General features: G+C 37.4%; 1 protein-coding gene across 2 annotated transcripts in view; it reads right to left on the minus strand.

Annotated features, from left to right (window-relative positions):
- Positions 1–678: 678 nt before the first annotated feature.
- The window catches only part of RAB6A (RAB6A, member RAS oncogene family), a 79,926-nt gene continuing 67,939 nt past the window's right edge, over positions 679–12,665 (minus strand). For both annotated transcript variants that reach the window (XM_041730091.1, XM_041730090.1), the window contains exons 7-8: positions 3,631–3,697; positions 679–2,696 (exon numbers count right to left, since the gene is read on the minus strand). In XM_041730091.1, coding sequence (XP_041586025.1) covers positions 2,632–2,696; positions 3,631–3,697 — 132 coding nt within the window. In that variant the 3' untranslated portion in view covers positions 679–2,631. The remainder of the gene's footprint in view (positions 2,697–3,630; positions 3,698–12,665) is intronic.

Raw genomic sequence — 12,665 nt, forward strand, 5'->3', positions numbered from 1 at the left:
TTCTGTTAAGGGCCAGATAGTAAATATTTTTGGCTTCTGGGGCAATAAGGTCTGTCACAACTACTCAAACTCCATCTATGCAGTGAGTTCCAATAAAGCTTAATTAAAAACAGGTAGTAGGCTGCATTTGGTGGGAGGACAATAGTTTGCTGTCATTCTCCCTAGCCAAAAGTGGGGTTAGAGGAGGCAAAAGCAGAATGTAAACTACATTTCTTCATATATTATTTTATTGCCTCCACCAGTAGCCCCATCTTCAGATTGTAGCCACTCTCTGACAGCTGAAGAGTTTGACTCCCAAGAGGTTTCTCTTTATTTTTGTTTCGTTATTTTTCTGGATTTCAAGTTCCCTTTATAGTTCTAAGGAGGAAGGTAGGAAACTATGCTAATTTATTAGCTTGGCAGGAATAGAAAACCAAGTCAGTAATTGTTTTTGTTTGTGTTTTATTTATATATTTTTGGCAGCAAAATTGTTTATTAAAAAAAAATGTGACTATGAACACACTTCACTGCTTTAGTTGAAGAACCCCAAGCCAAATAAAAGGACCAATATTAAAAAGCAGTAGAACTGATTACTGTTTTAAAGATACATAAAAAGAGTCAAACACTACAGTGTAGGAAGACAACCACCCCCGTGTCAGAAATCACAACTTCTTCCAAATAAAGAATATGACCCATCTGCCATATTGAATTGATATTTATTTTAGGACATGCCATGTCAAAATAAAACAAAGAGTCAACCCTTGCCTTTAACAATAATATTGTATTATAAAAGCACTTTACAACTCCATCCCATCTTTGAGTATAACTTACTGGTATGTGGGCTAATGATTATCTGAAAGCATTTCTCTATTCAGACCCATAATCCAAGTGCTCTCTGAATATTACAAGGTGACAATAAGTGGGAATTGGAGAAGGAAGAGGAAAGAGGGGAATAAGGTTCTCCCAGTTAAGGGCTTTGTTGCAATGAGGGGCTGAAGGAGTATGAATTATTTTTGTTGCCTTTTCATCTTTATACTGTGTTAAGTAATGCTTACAACGTAAATTCAGTAGGCTTTTCCTGAGCTGTAACTCAGAAATTTTCTTCCTGCAAACAATGTATTTACAAATGTATTTATTAACTTACACAGCAATCTCACAATAACTAGTAAAGATTAAAATGGTGCACTCCTAGTATATTTGTTTACAGTGTTTTAAGGGAAATATATATTGCCATGGTGATGAAGCTCTAAATAGATTAGACAAAACATCTAAAAACTGAAAGTAGTTTTTTAAAAAAAGGCAAAGAAATAAATATCATCAAAGAAAAAAGATTAATTCTAGCTTAAATATAAAACTAAATCACTGGTTAATTAACCAAACTATACAGATCTAATAAAAAGCAAAACCAGACTAAAAGACCCAACATAAAAAAAAATGCTAAAAAATAAGGCATAAATCTGCATAATATTGAGTTATTTCCATTCTCTCCTTTCCCTCTTCTATGTATGCTTTTCCATATCTGCCTCTAGGGGCTTGTAAGAAAACTTTCCATTTTCAATTTGACCTCCAATGTCCTGAGCAAAGTATTTGCTATTCTGTTGAGGATTCTTATGCTGATAATCTTTTAGTATCATTGTTTCTACTGGTTATTGTAATTTTGATCAAGGTGCCAAGTTTAAATTCTTCCACTGGTTCTTCTTAAAGGAATTTGATTTCTATAGTGCCTTGCCTGCATAGCATTTTTTGAAAAAAGAACAAAAACCCAAGAGAAATCTATTGCTTACAAAAGTTTTCTTCTTCTTTTTTTTTTAAACAATTACCTTATCTTGACAATTTTAAAATCCTGGGAGAAATAGTTCACTGGAAGAATTTGGTATTACAAACATGTTCTGAAGCACTGTTATCCTTTTCTCCCAGAGACTAACATATGAAAGGGTCATTTGTTTTGGTCTGAAACACACTGTATGTTCACTTAACTTGTAAGTACTTAGTATGTTCATTAGGACTCATTTTGAAGATATATCAGAATCTTTGTCTTATTCAAGCACTGCCTACCATGATAGTTGAGTTTTGACCTCAAATAAAATCTAATTTATATCACTGCTCAAAAATAATTTTGGACATCTTGGCCCAAGGCCTAGAGCAGGTGGTATCACTCAATTTGAAAGATCCAATGGGCTTGGTCTGAGTGCTGCTGTGTCATACCTCATTTGTTTTGAGGGAGAGAGTAAGAATACGGAATGCAGTAAGGGAGAGGTGAGAAAAGCAGAGATCAAGTAGGTAGGCAAGTGCTGCTATGAACAACTGCTCCTTAACCAAACCACATAATGTTGAAATTTCCATCATTTTGAAGTACATTATCATAACATTGAAAAAGAAGAAAAGTTGAGAAAATGTATCTAATTTTTAAAGTTATCACTGGAATATGTTGGAATCATTTGGCTTTTTGTAAAATATAAACAATGAAGACACTGACTTTTTGTGCTTGTGAAGCTAATAGATCATCTCCACGAGACAGGCAGCAATGATGAATTGCAATACATTATTACTGAAGGGAAAAGGTTCAAGCCAATATTCACACTGCAGTCAATGAAAGAGTAAGGGGGCCAAAGCAGTGAGCTTCTGGAGAAAAGTTAAAGATGCCATTGGGGATTAGCAGGAGCAGCCTCCTTCACTGACCGGTTGCTCTTGAGGCTTTTCCAGTTTTATGTCAATCACTGAAACAAAAGTTAAGGAGCTATAATGGGAAAGTACAATTCCAATTCTGCTGAATACCGACATCTCTTGCAAGCCCCTTCCACTTCCATTCCTATTGGCTTCAGAACATTATTTCCTATACAGCTAGTTCACTACATTAGGTGCTCAAATGGAATAAACTTGCTTATAACTACTACATGCAACAAGGGTCAGAATAAGGTTAAGCCCTATTCATGAGAATCAGTTTTAAGAAAATTAGCCAAGCCAGAAACCATGTAAAGATGATATTCCTTATGGGATTATCTATAATAAAAATCTGAAAATAGCCTACAAAAGAGTTCTAGCAACAGGAAGAGAATAAATGATGTGACTTCAACTCTGTAGAACAAATCCTATTAAAATAATAAAGGCTTAGAAAATGCTAAAACATTTAGCAGTGAGAAAAGCTGAACACAAAGTACTATGAATCCTATGGCTATGAAACAATTAAAATATTAAAATTAAAAATCTTTTAAAATAATATGTCCTGTTTCTGAAAGCAGAGGCCACAATAAAACTCCAGATTAAGTATTTCCTGCTTGTGCCAAACAGAAAGCTCAAATGTCAGGAAAAAGCAAAGGAGGAAAATATGATGTATACTATAGGGAAAAAGCCAAGCCATTGGGATTCAAAATTAAGAGGCAAAAGGTTGGGATTCTAAGTTTACTGTTCATTAAAAATCAAGCAATTAAACAAACACAAACCCTCTCATTGATTAACTGCAGTGAACAGCAGGCTGCAAAAGGTACACCTGAACCACCAGATCTCATTTACCATAAAAACCATGGGGCTTCTATGCTCCTAAGCCCTGAATTCCTGGCCGTAAAAGGTAATAGCATAATGTTCCTTAGCCAACCAAGTGGAGCTCTAAAGACTAGTTAACAATAAAATTTTCTGATGAAACAAAAAGGATACTGTCTTCTCTGCTTCTGTCCTGTGTGCTTTCCATTCCAGGCAAAGCTGCTGCAACACGTCGGAAGAGCTGTGGAAAAAGAAATGTGATAATTGGAAGGGAAAATATAGCAAATGGTATCAAGTGAAAGTGGATGATCAGTGGATAGTGAGTTAAAAGATATGGCCTCTGTGTTAGACCTTAGCATAATGAAAGCATATTGAAATGTCTATTTATTGTATAAATGAGCACTATATGCTGTATGCCATATATGCCACATGTAAAGATATGATCCTTACTTTTCAAATGATGAGACCAGACATGAACAGCTAAGAAGTAAGCAGCAAAAATGTCATTTGACTTATAAAAACAAAGTACTATAACAACTCAGAGTAAGGACAGAAGATTGACTGCTTATTTAGGAAAACTATATAGTGGCATTCCTATCTTTTATAAACAGTTTTTTAAGGTCAGTGAGTATATGGTAAAAATCAGTCTAGTCAAAATTACCCTGGATAATTCCTTAGGAAAGCACTATGTTAGAGACCAACACACCACCTCTCAAATCCAAAGCAGATGGCTTTTCCTCCATCTCTAGTGGAGCCAGTGGTTGGCTTGTGTCTGAGGTATGATTTATGAAAAATATCTTCAAAAGGAGAATCACACTAAGGCTAATGAGATGGTCACTTTGAGAGGTATGCAGGAACAGAAACTGACTGAAGGAACAACAGATTCATACCTATTATGTATCCATTACTACGCATATACGCACTGGGTAGAATGGTAGGTGAAACTGCCTTATTATTTCAATCATTTCTCTTTTTGGCAAGCAGTATAAATTCCTACAAGTTAAAAGCACACGTGATACAACTCCCTTGTACTAAATACCTGCTTGTTTGAGTCGGGACACAGAAATGAACATGATGTAGTTTTTTAATTCAAGGAGCTCACAGTTTGGTAAGAGAGATAAATGCAAATAATTCTTTATGTTATAATGTGATAAGTGCTATCAACCAAGAAGTACAAAATGATATGAGAACACAGATATAAAGCCCTTCTCAGGACACAGGGGAAAATCTAGGTGGTGACCGACATTTTCAGTTGGGATTTAAAGGCAGTTCTTTGCTTGGCTGAAAAACATGCTATGCAAAGCGCTCAGAACTTAAGTGCTCCACAAATGTTGCTGAGTTAAAATGAGAAGGGATAGAAACAAGGGAAAATCAGAGATGAAAGACTAGAATCCTACATCATCTGTTTAGGGAAAGGAATATAGAAAGGGAGCAAATTTTTATCTGTAGGCAATAGCCTGGTGGGGTATGATTAGGGAAGACCTGAGAAAAAGTCTAATTGTTTTGGTTCTATAAGGTTTAGGAGCATTTTAGAGATCAAAGTCATTAGCCTCAATATTCTTTTTCCCTTGCCCTCAAAATTACTGAAATCAGAAATGTGCTGACTATACACTATGGCTGTTAAAATTATTGAGAGCAAGACTGAATATCACTATTATAGAATGAATTTTCTAGAATGAACAATTTGGTATCATGCCACATTTGTCAGCTGTGAGACAATCAAATGCCTGAACAATGTTCAGAGAAAAGCACAAGGTATATTCAAGAATGTTTAGGTAGTCCAGACTGGCGGAGCACAGAATATGTAGGATTAGAAGGAAGCTTTGTCCTGCTGGCAAAGGCAGGCATTAAAAACAGCAGTTTGCAACAGGACTTTTATCAGTGATTCTAGTTCTTTTACTATGGCTACAAAGATCTACAAATCACATCTTGAAAGTACTTTAAAGGGCAGAATGGCAAAAAGCTAAAAACTAAAAGGTGAAGTTCACAGTTTATATTCTGGGCAGGCCACTTAGGTGACAGGTCGTCTTTCTGTTCCTCAGTCATCTCATCTGTAAAACGGGCTTAAATAATAGTATACTTAACTAGATTATTTTTTAATTTATTTTTTAAAAGATTTTATTTATTTATTCATGACAGACACAGAGAGAAAGAGAGGCAGGGACACAGGCAGAGGGAGAAGCAGGCTCCATGCAGGGAGCGTGGCATGGGATTTGATCCCTGGTCTCCCGGATCACATCCTGGGCTGAAGGTGGCGCTAAACCGCTGGGCCACGGGGGCTGCCCAACTAACTAGATTATTGTGAAAATTAAGGGAAATCATTAGGTTAACTGCTTAAAACTGATTTGTTATATATAAACAGTAGCTCTATTTCTACTAGAGACTAGTCATAATTACTCATGGTCCTGTGGGCTATTTTTCCAAATGTTATGAAATTCTGGAGTGAATTCTAGGACTAAAATAAAACACCAATAGGTGCAAAATTCTGCTCTAAGAAGCTATTTAAAACTAGTGGGAAAGATGTGGGGGTTGGGAAAGACCTCAAAGTATTAGGGCAGAAATGAAATGTTTTTATTTATGAATATCTAGAAATCTTCCCAAGATCTCCTAGTTTGCTTCTGATATGAAATATTTATTTTAAAAACTGTTTAAATGTTCAAAATGCACAATCTTTTCAGCTTCTAAGGATATCAAAGTTTATTACAGGCTAGCTTAAAAATGGAAAAATGTATTTAATAAACATTAAAGTGTGTGTATATAGATGTATATATGCACACATATATATGTATATTTTTTGTGGAGGAGGCATTGGGAAAATTTTTCTGTAAAAATGGAATAAAATGGTTTATAGGTTCTGACCCTTTAAAAAAAAGTACATAAGGGATGCCTGGGTGGCTCAGCAGTTGGGCATCTGCTTTGGCTCAGGGCATGATCCAGAAGTCCCAGGATCAGGCTCCCTGCATGGAGCCTGCTTCTCTCTCTGCCTATGTCTCTGCCTCTCTCTCTGTGTGTCTCTCATGAATGAATAAATAAAAAAATTTTTAAAAAGTACATAATTAAAGAGGTCTTTCAGAGATGGTATTGTTATATTCTTACTTGTCTACCTAGTTTCATAATATAACACAGTAGGGCATCCCGGGGGTTCAGCGGTTTAGCGCCACCTTCAGCCCAGGGCATGATCCCGGAGTCCCAGGATCAGGTCCCATATCGGGCTCCCTGCATGAAGCCTGCTTCTCCCTCTGCCTGTGTCTTGCCTCTCTCTCTCTCTCTCTCTCTCTGTGTCTCTCATGAATAAATAAATCAAATCTTTAAAAACAACAACAACAACACAGTATTCAATGTGTTTTTAGAAAGAGTGTAAAATTCAAATCAAGAAACTACTACTAACTACCCCATTATGATAGCTTTGTGACTTCGAGGATATTTCCCTAATCTAACTTAGATTCTTTCTAAAGAAAAGAATGGGCTAGAGTTGTCCAGTTCGACTTATTTTTACTTTTGAAATTAATTAGAAATATTTTAGGAATATTTCCTTGAAAGGTTATGTTTCGTGAAGTCCTTCCCTCTATACCAGTGGTTCTCAATACCTGCCATGCATCATAATAACCCAGGAAACTAAAAACAAACAAAACCAGATGCATGGGTCCCACCTGCATAGATAGATTTAACTAATTTGGGGTGGGGTGAGGCCCTTACTGGTTCATTAAAAGATCTCTGGATGATTCTAATGTGCAGCCAGGGTTAAAGATCGATGATGCTGTAACACTAATTTGTAAGGAGTGTGAAGTAATCAAAAAGAAGCTAATGCTGAGTGATGAGGGAACAGAAGGCAAGCTGAGAATAAAGCAGGAACTGACACCCAGCAACCTCCTTGCCCCCAAAGCAGATGGGATATATGTGACTTTCCTCAGGCACTCCTGACTGCCCCAAAGCTAAGGAAAGGAAAAACAAATAGTTAACATATAGAGATCACAATCCTGCAAGGCATGAGTCTCCCTCAGTTTACAAATGTCTTAGTAATTTATAATAAAAAAGCATTTTTATCAATAACTTAGCTTCCAGAAGGCAATGTAGATACAATTAAATGTCCTTAAAACTTAGCAGCCCATTGACAAAAACTTGAAATGGGCAGACTGTAATCTTCCTCCAGGAAGCTCCCAATTAACTTAATGTTAAAGCCTTCCTAAAAGGAAAAACCACCTTGATTTGACAATGGCAAGGCCTCCAGTATCCTATGAGTCTTAACTATGAAAATCCCATTAAAACCTTCCTTGTCCTTAACTTCCCCATTTCCCAAGTGTATAATCAGCCATCTCTCAAACCCTGATGCAGCAGCTCTTTCTGCCCAAGGGTCCTGTCTCCGTGCTTTAGTAAAACCACCATTTTGCACCAAAGGCATCTCAAGAATTCTTTCTTGGTTATCAGCTCCAGATCTCACCCCATCAAACCTCATCTACATTCCAAAACTCCATCACTGAGTTCTTACTTTGTCAGAATCTTCATGTTTCCCATTTTAATCCTCACAGTAACTTGTGGGGAAGATATTAATATCCTCGTTTTATAGAAGATTATTTACTATATACCAAATGAACAGCAGAGCTGAGACTGCAAAGGTAATATTTTTTTTCTCCTACCTTATACTTCTTAGTATAAATGGGAGGTTTTCTTTCTTTTTTTTTAAATGGAAGGTTTTCTATGTGTGAAGAAATTGTTAGCTAACAATCCAGGGTAAGAGGTATTTGCCTTGTGAAATTATACATACAAATCACAGACATAAAAACTTTTCTATACATTTTCTAGGACTTAAAATTTTTATCTATAGTTTTAGCCAGTGTATTTGAAAAGTTTGGTGTTCTCTCAAAATATTTCAATTAGAGGAAAGGAATCAATGTCACTAACCTAAACTCAATCCAGGACATCCTAAAATGAGCCAAGTAAAAGCCTTACAAAAACAATGTTCTAACCTTATAGAAATATGTATAAGACAGGAAGGCGGGCAGTCCTGGGTGGCTTAGTGGTTTAGCGCCGCCTTTGGCCCAGGGCGTGATCCTGGAGACCAGGGATGGAGCCCCACGTCAGGCTCCCTGCATGGAGCCTGCTTCTCCCTCTGCCTGTGTCTCTGCCTCTCTCTCTGTGTCTTTAATAAATAAATAAAAAATCTAAATAAAAAAAAGGGGGGGGGGAGAGGCAAAGACTCTAGGGGATTAAGCTGTTTTAAATAATCATTAAAGGAAAAATCCATTTCTTAAATGCCAATGATACACTTAACAGAAGCTTCTGCTTTATTAGTAATCACAGATGATTAAGAATGGGGCCTCCCTTGATCATCCTATCTATATGTAATCTTATTCATTTCTTCAACAAATATGCCTCCTTGTGACATCACTGATTTTACATCTCAATAATTACTGTGGATCTTACTGTCTGTAGTATTGGCAAGGCATTTATCATGTATTACCTACCCTTTACTACATAATTTTCATGAGAATGTGATTCTTTTCAACTATATCATAACCTTTTTAGAAATCAACAATCACATTTCACATTAACTAAATTCTCCAAAAAACTTACAATGGTCTTATATACCACAGGTAATTGACACATGTGAATTAAGATACATGATTAAAACTATAAGATGAAGGGATGCCTGGGTGGTTCAGTGGTTGAACGTCAGCCTTCAGCTCAGGGCGTGGTCCCAATGTCCCGGGATCCAGTCCCACATCAGACTCTTCGCAGGGAGCCTGCATCTCCCTCTGCCTATGTCTTTGCCTCTCTCTGTGTGTCTCTCATGAATAGATAAAATCTTTAACAACAACAAAAACAAAAACAAAAAAGTCCAAGATGAAGACTTTTTTTTTTTTAATTTTTTATTTATTTATGATAGTCACAGAGAGAGAGAGAGAGGCAGAGACACAGGCGGAGGGAGAAGCAGGCTCCATGCACCGGGAGCCTGATGTGGGATTCGATCCCGGGTCTCCAGGATCGCGCCCTGGGCCAAAGGCAGGCGCCAAACCACTGCGCCACCCAGGGATCCCCAAGATGAAGACTTGTTATGAGCCAAGAACTATGCAGACATGGGATATAATGGTATATTATGCTTAAAGTACATATGCTTCTCAGCTGGTATAACATAATTTACACACACACACACACACACACACACACACACACACACATGTATGCACAACCCCACTGTATGTATGCAAGCTTTCACTGATCTGTTAGCCCTGATGTACATCAGCTTTCATTAATTTTTCACAAAGTCCTCATTTTCTTTCAAACAAATCTTTTTCTTCTGACAAGTACTGATGATTTTAGAAGTTAAAGATCAAGAAATGTTTCTGTTCTTTTCCTATTTGCCAGTGCTATAAAATTAGAAAATGGAGTAAGAAAGGTGACACCCACACATTTAATACTTCACTAAAAGAATGGATTAATTCTCAGATGAAGTCAGGTGAAGCCTTAAATAATTACCTTCTCATTACCATTTCCCTTCAGCAATTTAAATACCATACCACATTCACAAAACCAAAAAAATAAGGGTTAAAATACTTACCAAAGGCTATCTTTTTTTAAAAGATTTATTCATTTTAGAGAGAGAGAGAGAGCAGAGGAAGGTGCAGAGAGAGAGAGGGAGAGAATACTCAAGCAGATTCTCTGCTGAGTGCAGACCCCAACATGGAAGATCGATCTCATGACCCTGAGAGATCATGACCTGAGCTGAAATCAAGGGTTGGATGCTTAACTGACTAAGCCACTTAGGTACCTATATAGGCTACTTTTCTATGAAATACTGAATGGGATGAAAAATATTACTTAAATATCCTATATTAATAGGTATTACTTATTGTAGTTCTAGCCCTGAGAGTATTTTTATTTTTTTAAAAGAATAGAATAACAATATTTTTAAAGATATAACCAGGGTTTTTTTTTTTTTTTAAGGTTTTATTTATTTATTCATGAGAGACACAGAGAGAAGGCAGAGACATAAGGGAGAGGGAGAAGCAGCCTGCTCACAGGGAGCCTGCTGCAGAACTCGATCCCAGAACTCTGGGATCACGCCCTGAGTCAAAGGCAGACACTCAACTGCTGAGTCATCCAGGAGTCCCAATAACCAGGGTTTTATACCAGGTTAAAGGGCAGAGGTTACGGACAGATATTTTTAAGTAAGAAAAAGTAACAGTATTGGGCAGGAATAAATTTGTTTTATTTTAAGCCAACAATTTTAGGCATTAAGGCACAATCACTTGAACTATCGTCAGATATTAATGATGCATTAATAAACTCTCTCCTAAAATTGTTTAAAAAGTAAACAGAAGGGCACCGCGGGCAGCTCAGCGATTTAGCACTGCCTTTGGCCCAGGGTATGATCCAGGGTGTGATCGAGTCCCTGCATGGAGCCTGTTTCTCCCTCTGCTTGTGTCTCTGCCTCTTTCTTTCTCTGTGCCTTTCATGAATAAATAAATAAAATCTTAAAAAAAAAAAACACAAAGTAAACAGAACAATAATGTCCATTTTCAGCTTTTATTATGTATATTATAATCCAGTATAATAAGGGAATAGGGGAGGACTCCAATTAGCAGATTAGCAGAAAGCTAGAAAACATCTCTGTGCGTAGAAAATAGAGCTAGACTATACCTTTAAAACACATCTATACAAAAAGATTACTATGTAAATTCTAGTGAAAGCACATGATTTTCTCAAATGAGTAAAATGCACAGTCATCAAAAGTATTGTGCTTTGCAAACATATATGGCTAAACAAACAATGCTTACTAAACAAGCATGTAAGACTGATTCACAATGTTTTCCAAGACAATGACTGAACTGTGAAATTTACCTGGTAAATTTCTGAATATCAGCAGCATTTTTGAATTGTGACTGACCTATAACAAAATCTCAGAAAAAGTCTGAGATTATTTCTTCATTATAATTTGTTGATGTTACTTATTGAATATATAAATTAAAAAATCAATTTATTTTGATGCTAAGTAACATACAGAATTCAGAAAAAAATGGCCTTTCATGTTAAAAAAAAAAAAGACCTCAGTATGTACATGCTAAGTAGTCTCAGTTGTTACATTTATAAGATGTTTTAAGTTTCAGCCCCCTATAGGTTTAATTTTTTAAAAGATCTGAGAGTGAGAGTGAGAGTGAGAGTGAGAGAGAGAGAGAGAGAGAGGAGTGCATGCAAGCAGGGGGTGGGGAGGGAGGGGAGAGGGAGAGAGAATCTCTAGCAGACTCCTCACTGAGAGGAGCCCTATGACCTGAGCCAAAATCAAGAGTTGGTAGCTTAACCAACTGAGACACCCTGGCAACACTAACCCCCATAGGCTTCCTATTACCTCCCATTTTGGTAATAGCAAACTGACTTATATAGGATTAACACTCTTGCAGATGGCTATTATTAACTCTGGACAAATTAAAAAAGCAATTATTTAGGGATGACTGGGTGGCTCAGTGGTTGAGCATCTGCCTTCAGACCAGGGCATGATCCTGGAGTCCCAAGATCGAGTCCCACATCAGGCTCCCTGCATGGGGCCTGCTTTTCCTTCTGCCTATGTCTCTGCCACTCTCATGAATAAATAAATAAACTCTTTAAAAAAAAAAAAAAGCAATTATTTGAAGGCTCTCAAGAGCAACACAAAGCAGATACAAATTAGGGAGAATTCAACCTTGGGAAGAAGGGAATCCACACTTACTGAGTGAGATCCATGTTTATATAGATTTTCTAAAAGCCATTCCTAGCCTGTGCAATACGAGGTGGCCAGAACTCATGCAGAAAAAGTTTTAAAGGTCTGCAGTGGGCAGCCCCGGGGGTCCAGTGGTTTGACGCCGTCTTCAGCCCGGAGTGTGATCCTAGAGACCTGGGATCGAGTCCCGCATTGGGCTCCCTGCGTGGAGCCTGCTTCTCTCCCTCTGCCTGTGTCTCTGCCTCTCTGTCTGTCATGAATAAATAAAGATCTTAAAAAAAAAAAAAAAAGGTCTGCAGTGTCAGTGGACTGCTAGTGTGGCTGGACTGAGGAAGGAAACAACAGGAGCACCTGGGTGGCTCAGTGGTTGAGCATCTGCCTTTGGCTCAGATTGTGATCATGGGGTCCTGGGATCTAGTCCTGCATAGGGCTCCCTACAGGGAGTCTGCTTCTTCCTCTGCCTGTCTCTGCCTCTCTCTGTGTCTCTCATGAATAAATAAATAAATAAAATCAAAAA

The sequence above is a fragment of the Vulpes lagopus genome, chromosome 15, assembly GCF_018345385.1.
Source record: "Vulpes lagopus strain Blue_001 chromosome 15, ASM1834538v1, whole genome shotgun sequence".
NCBI lineage: Eukaryota > Metazoa > Chordata > Mammalia > Carnivora > Canidae > Vulpes > Vulpes lagopus.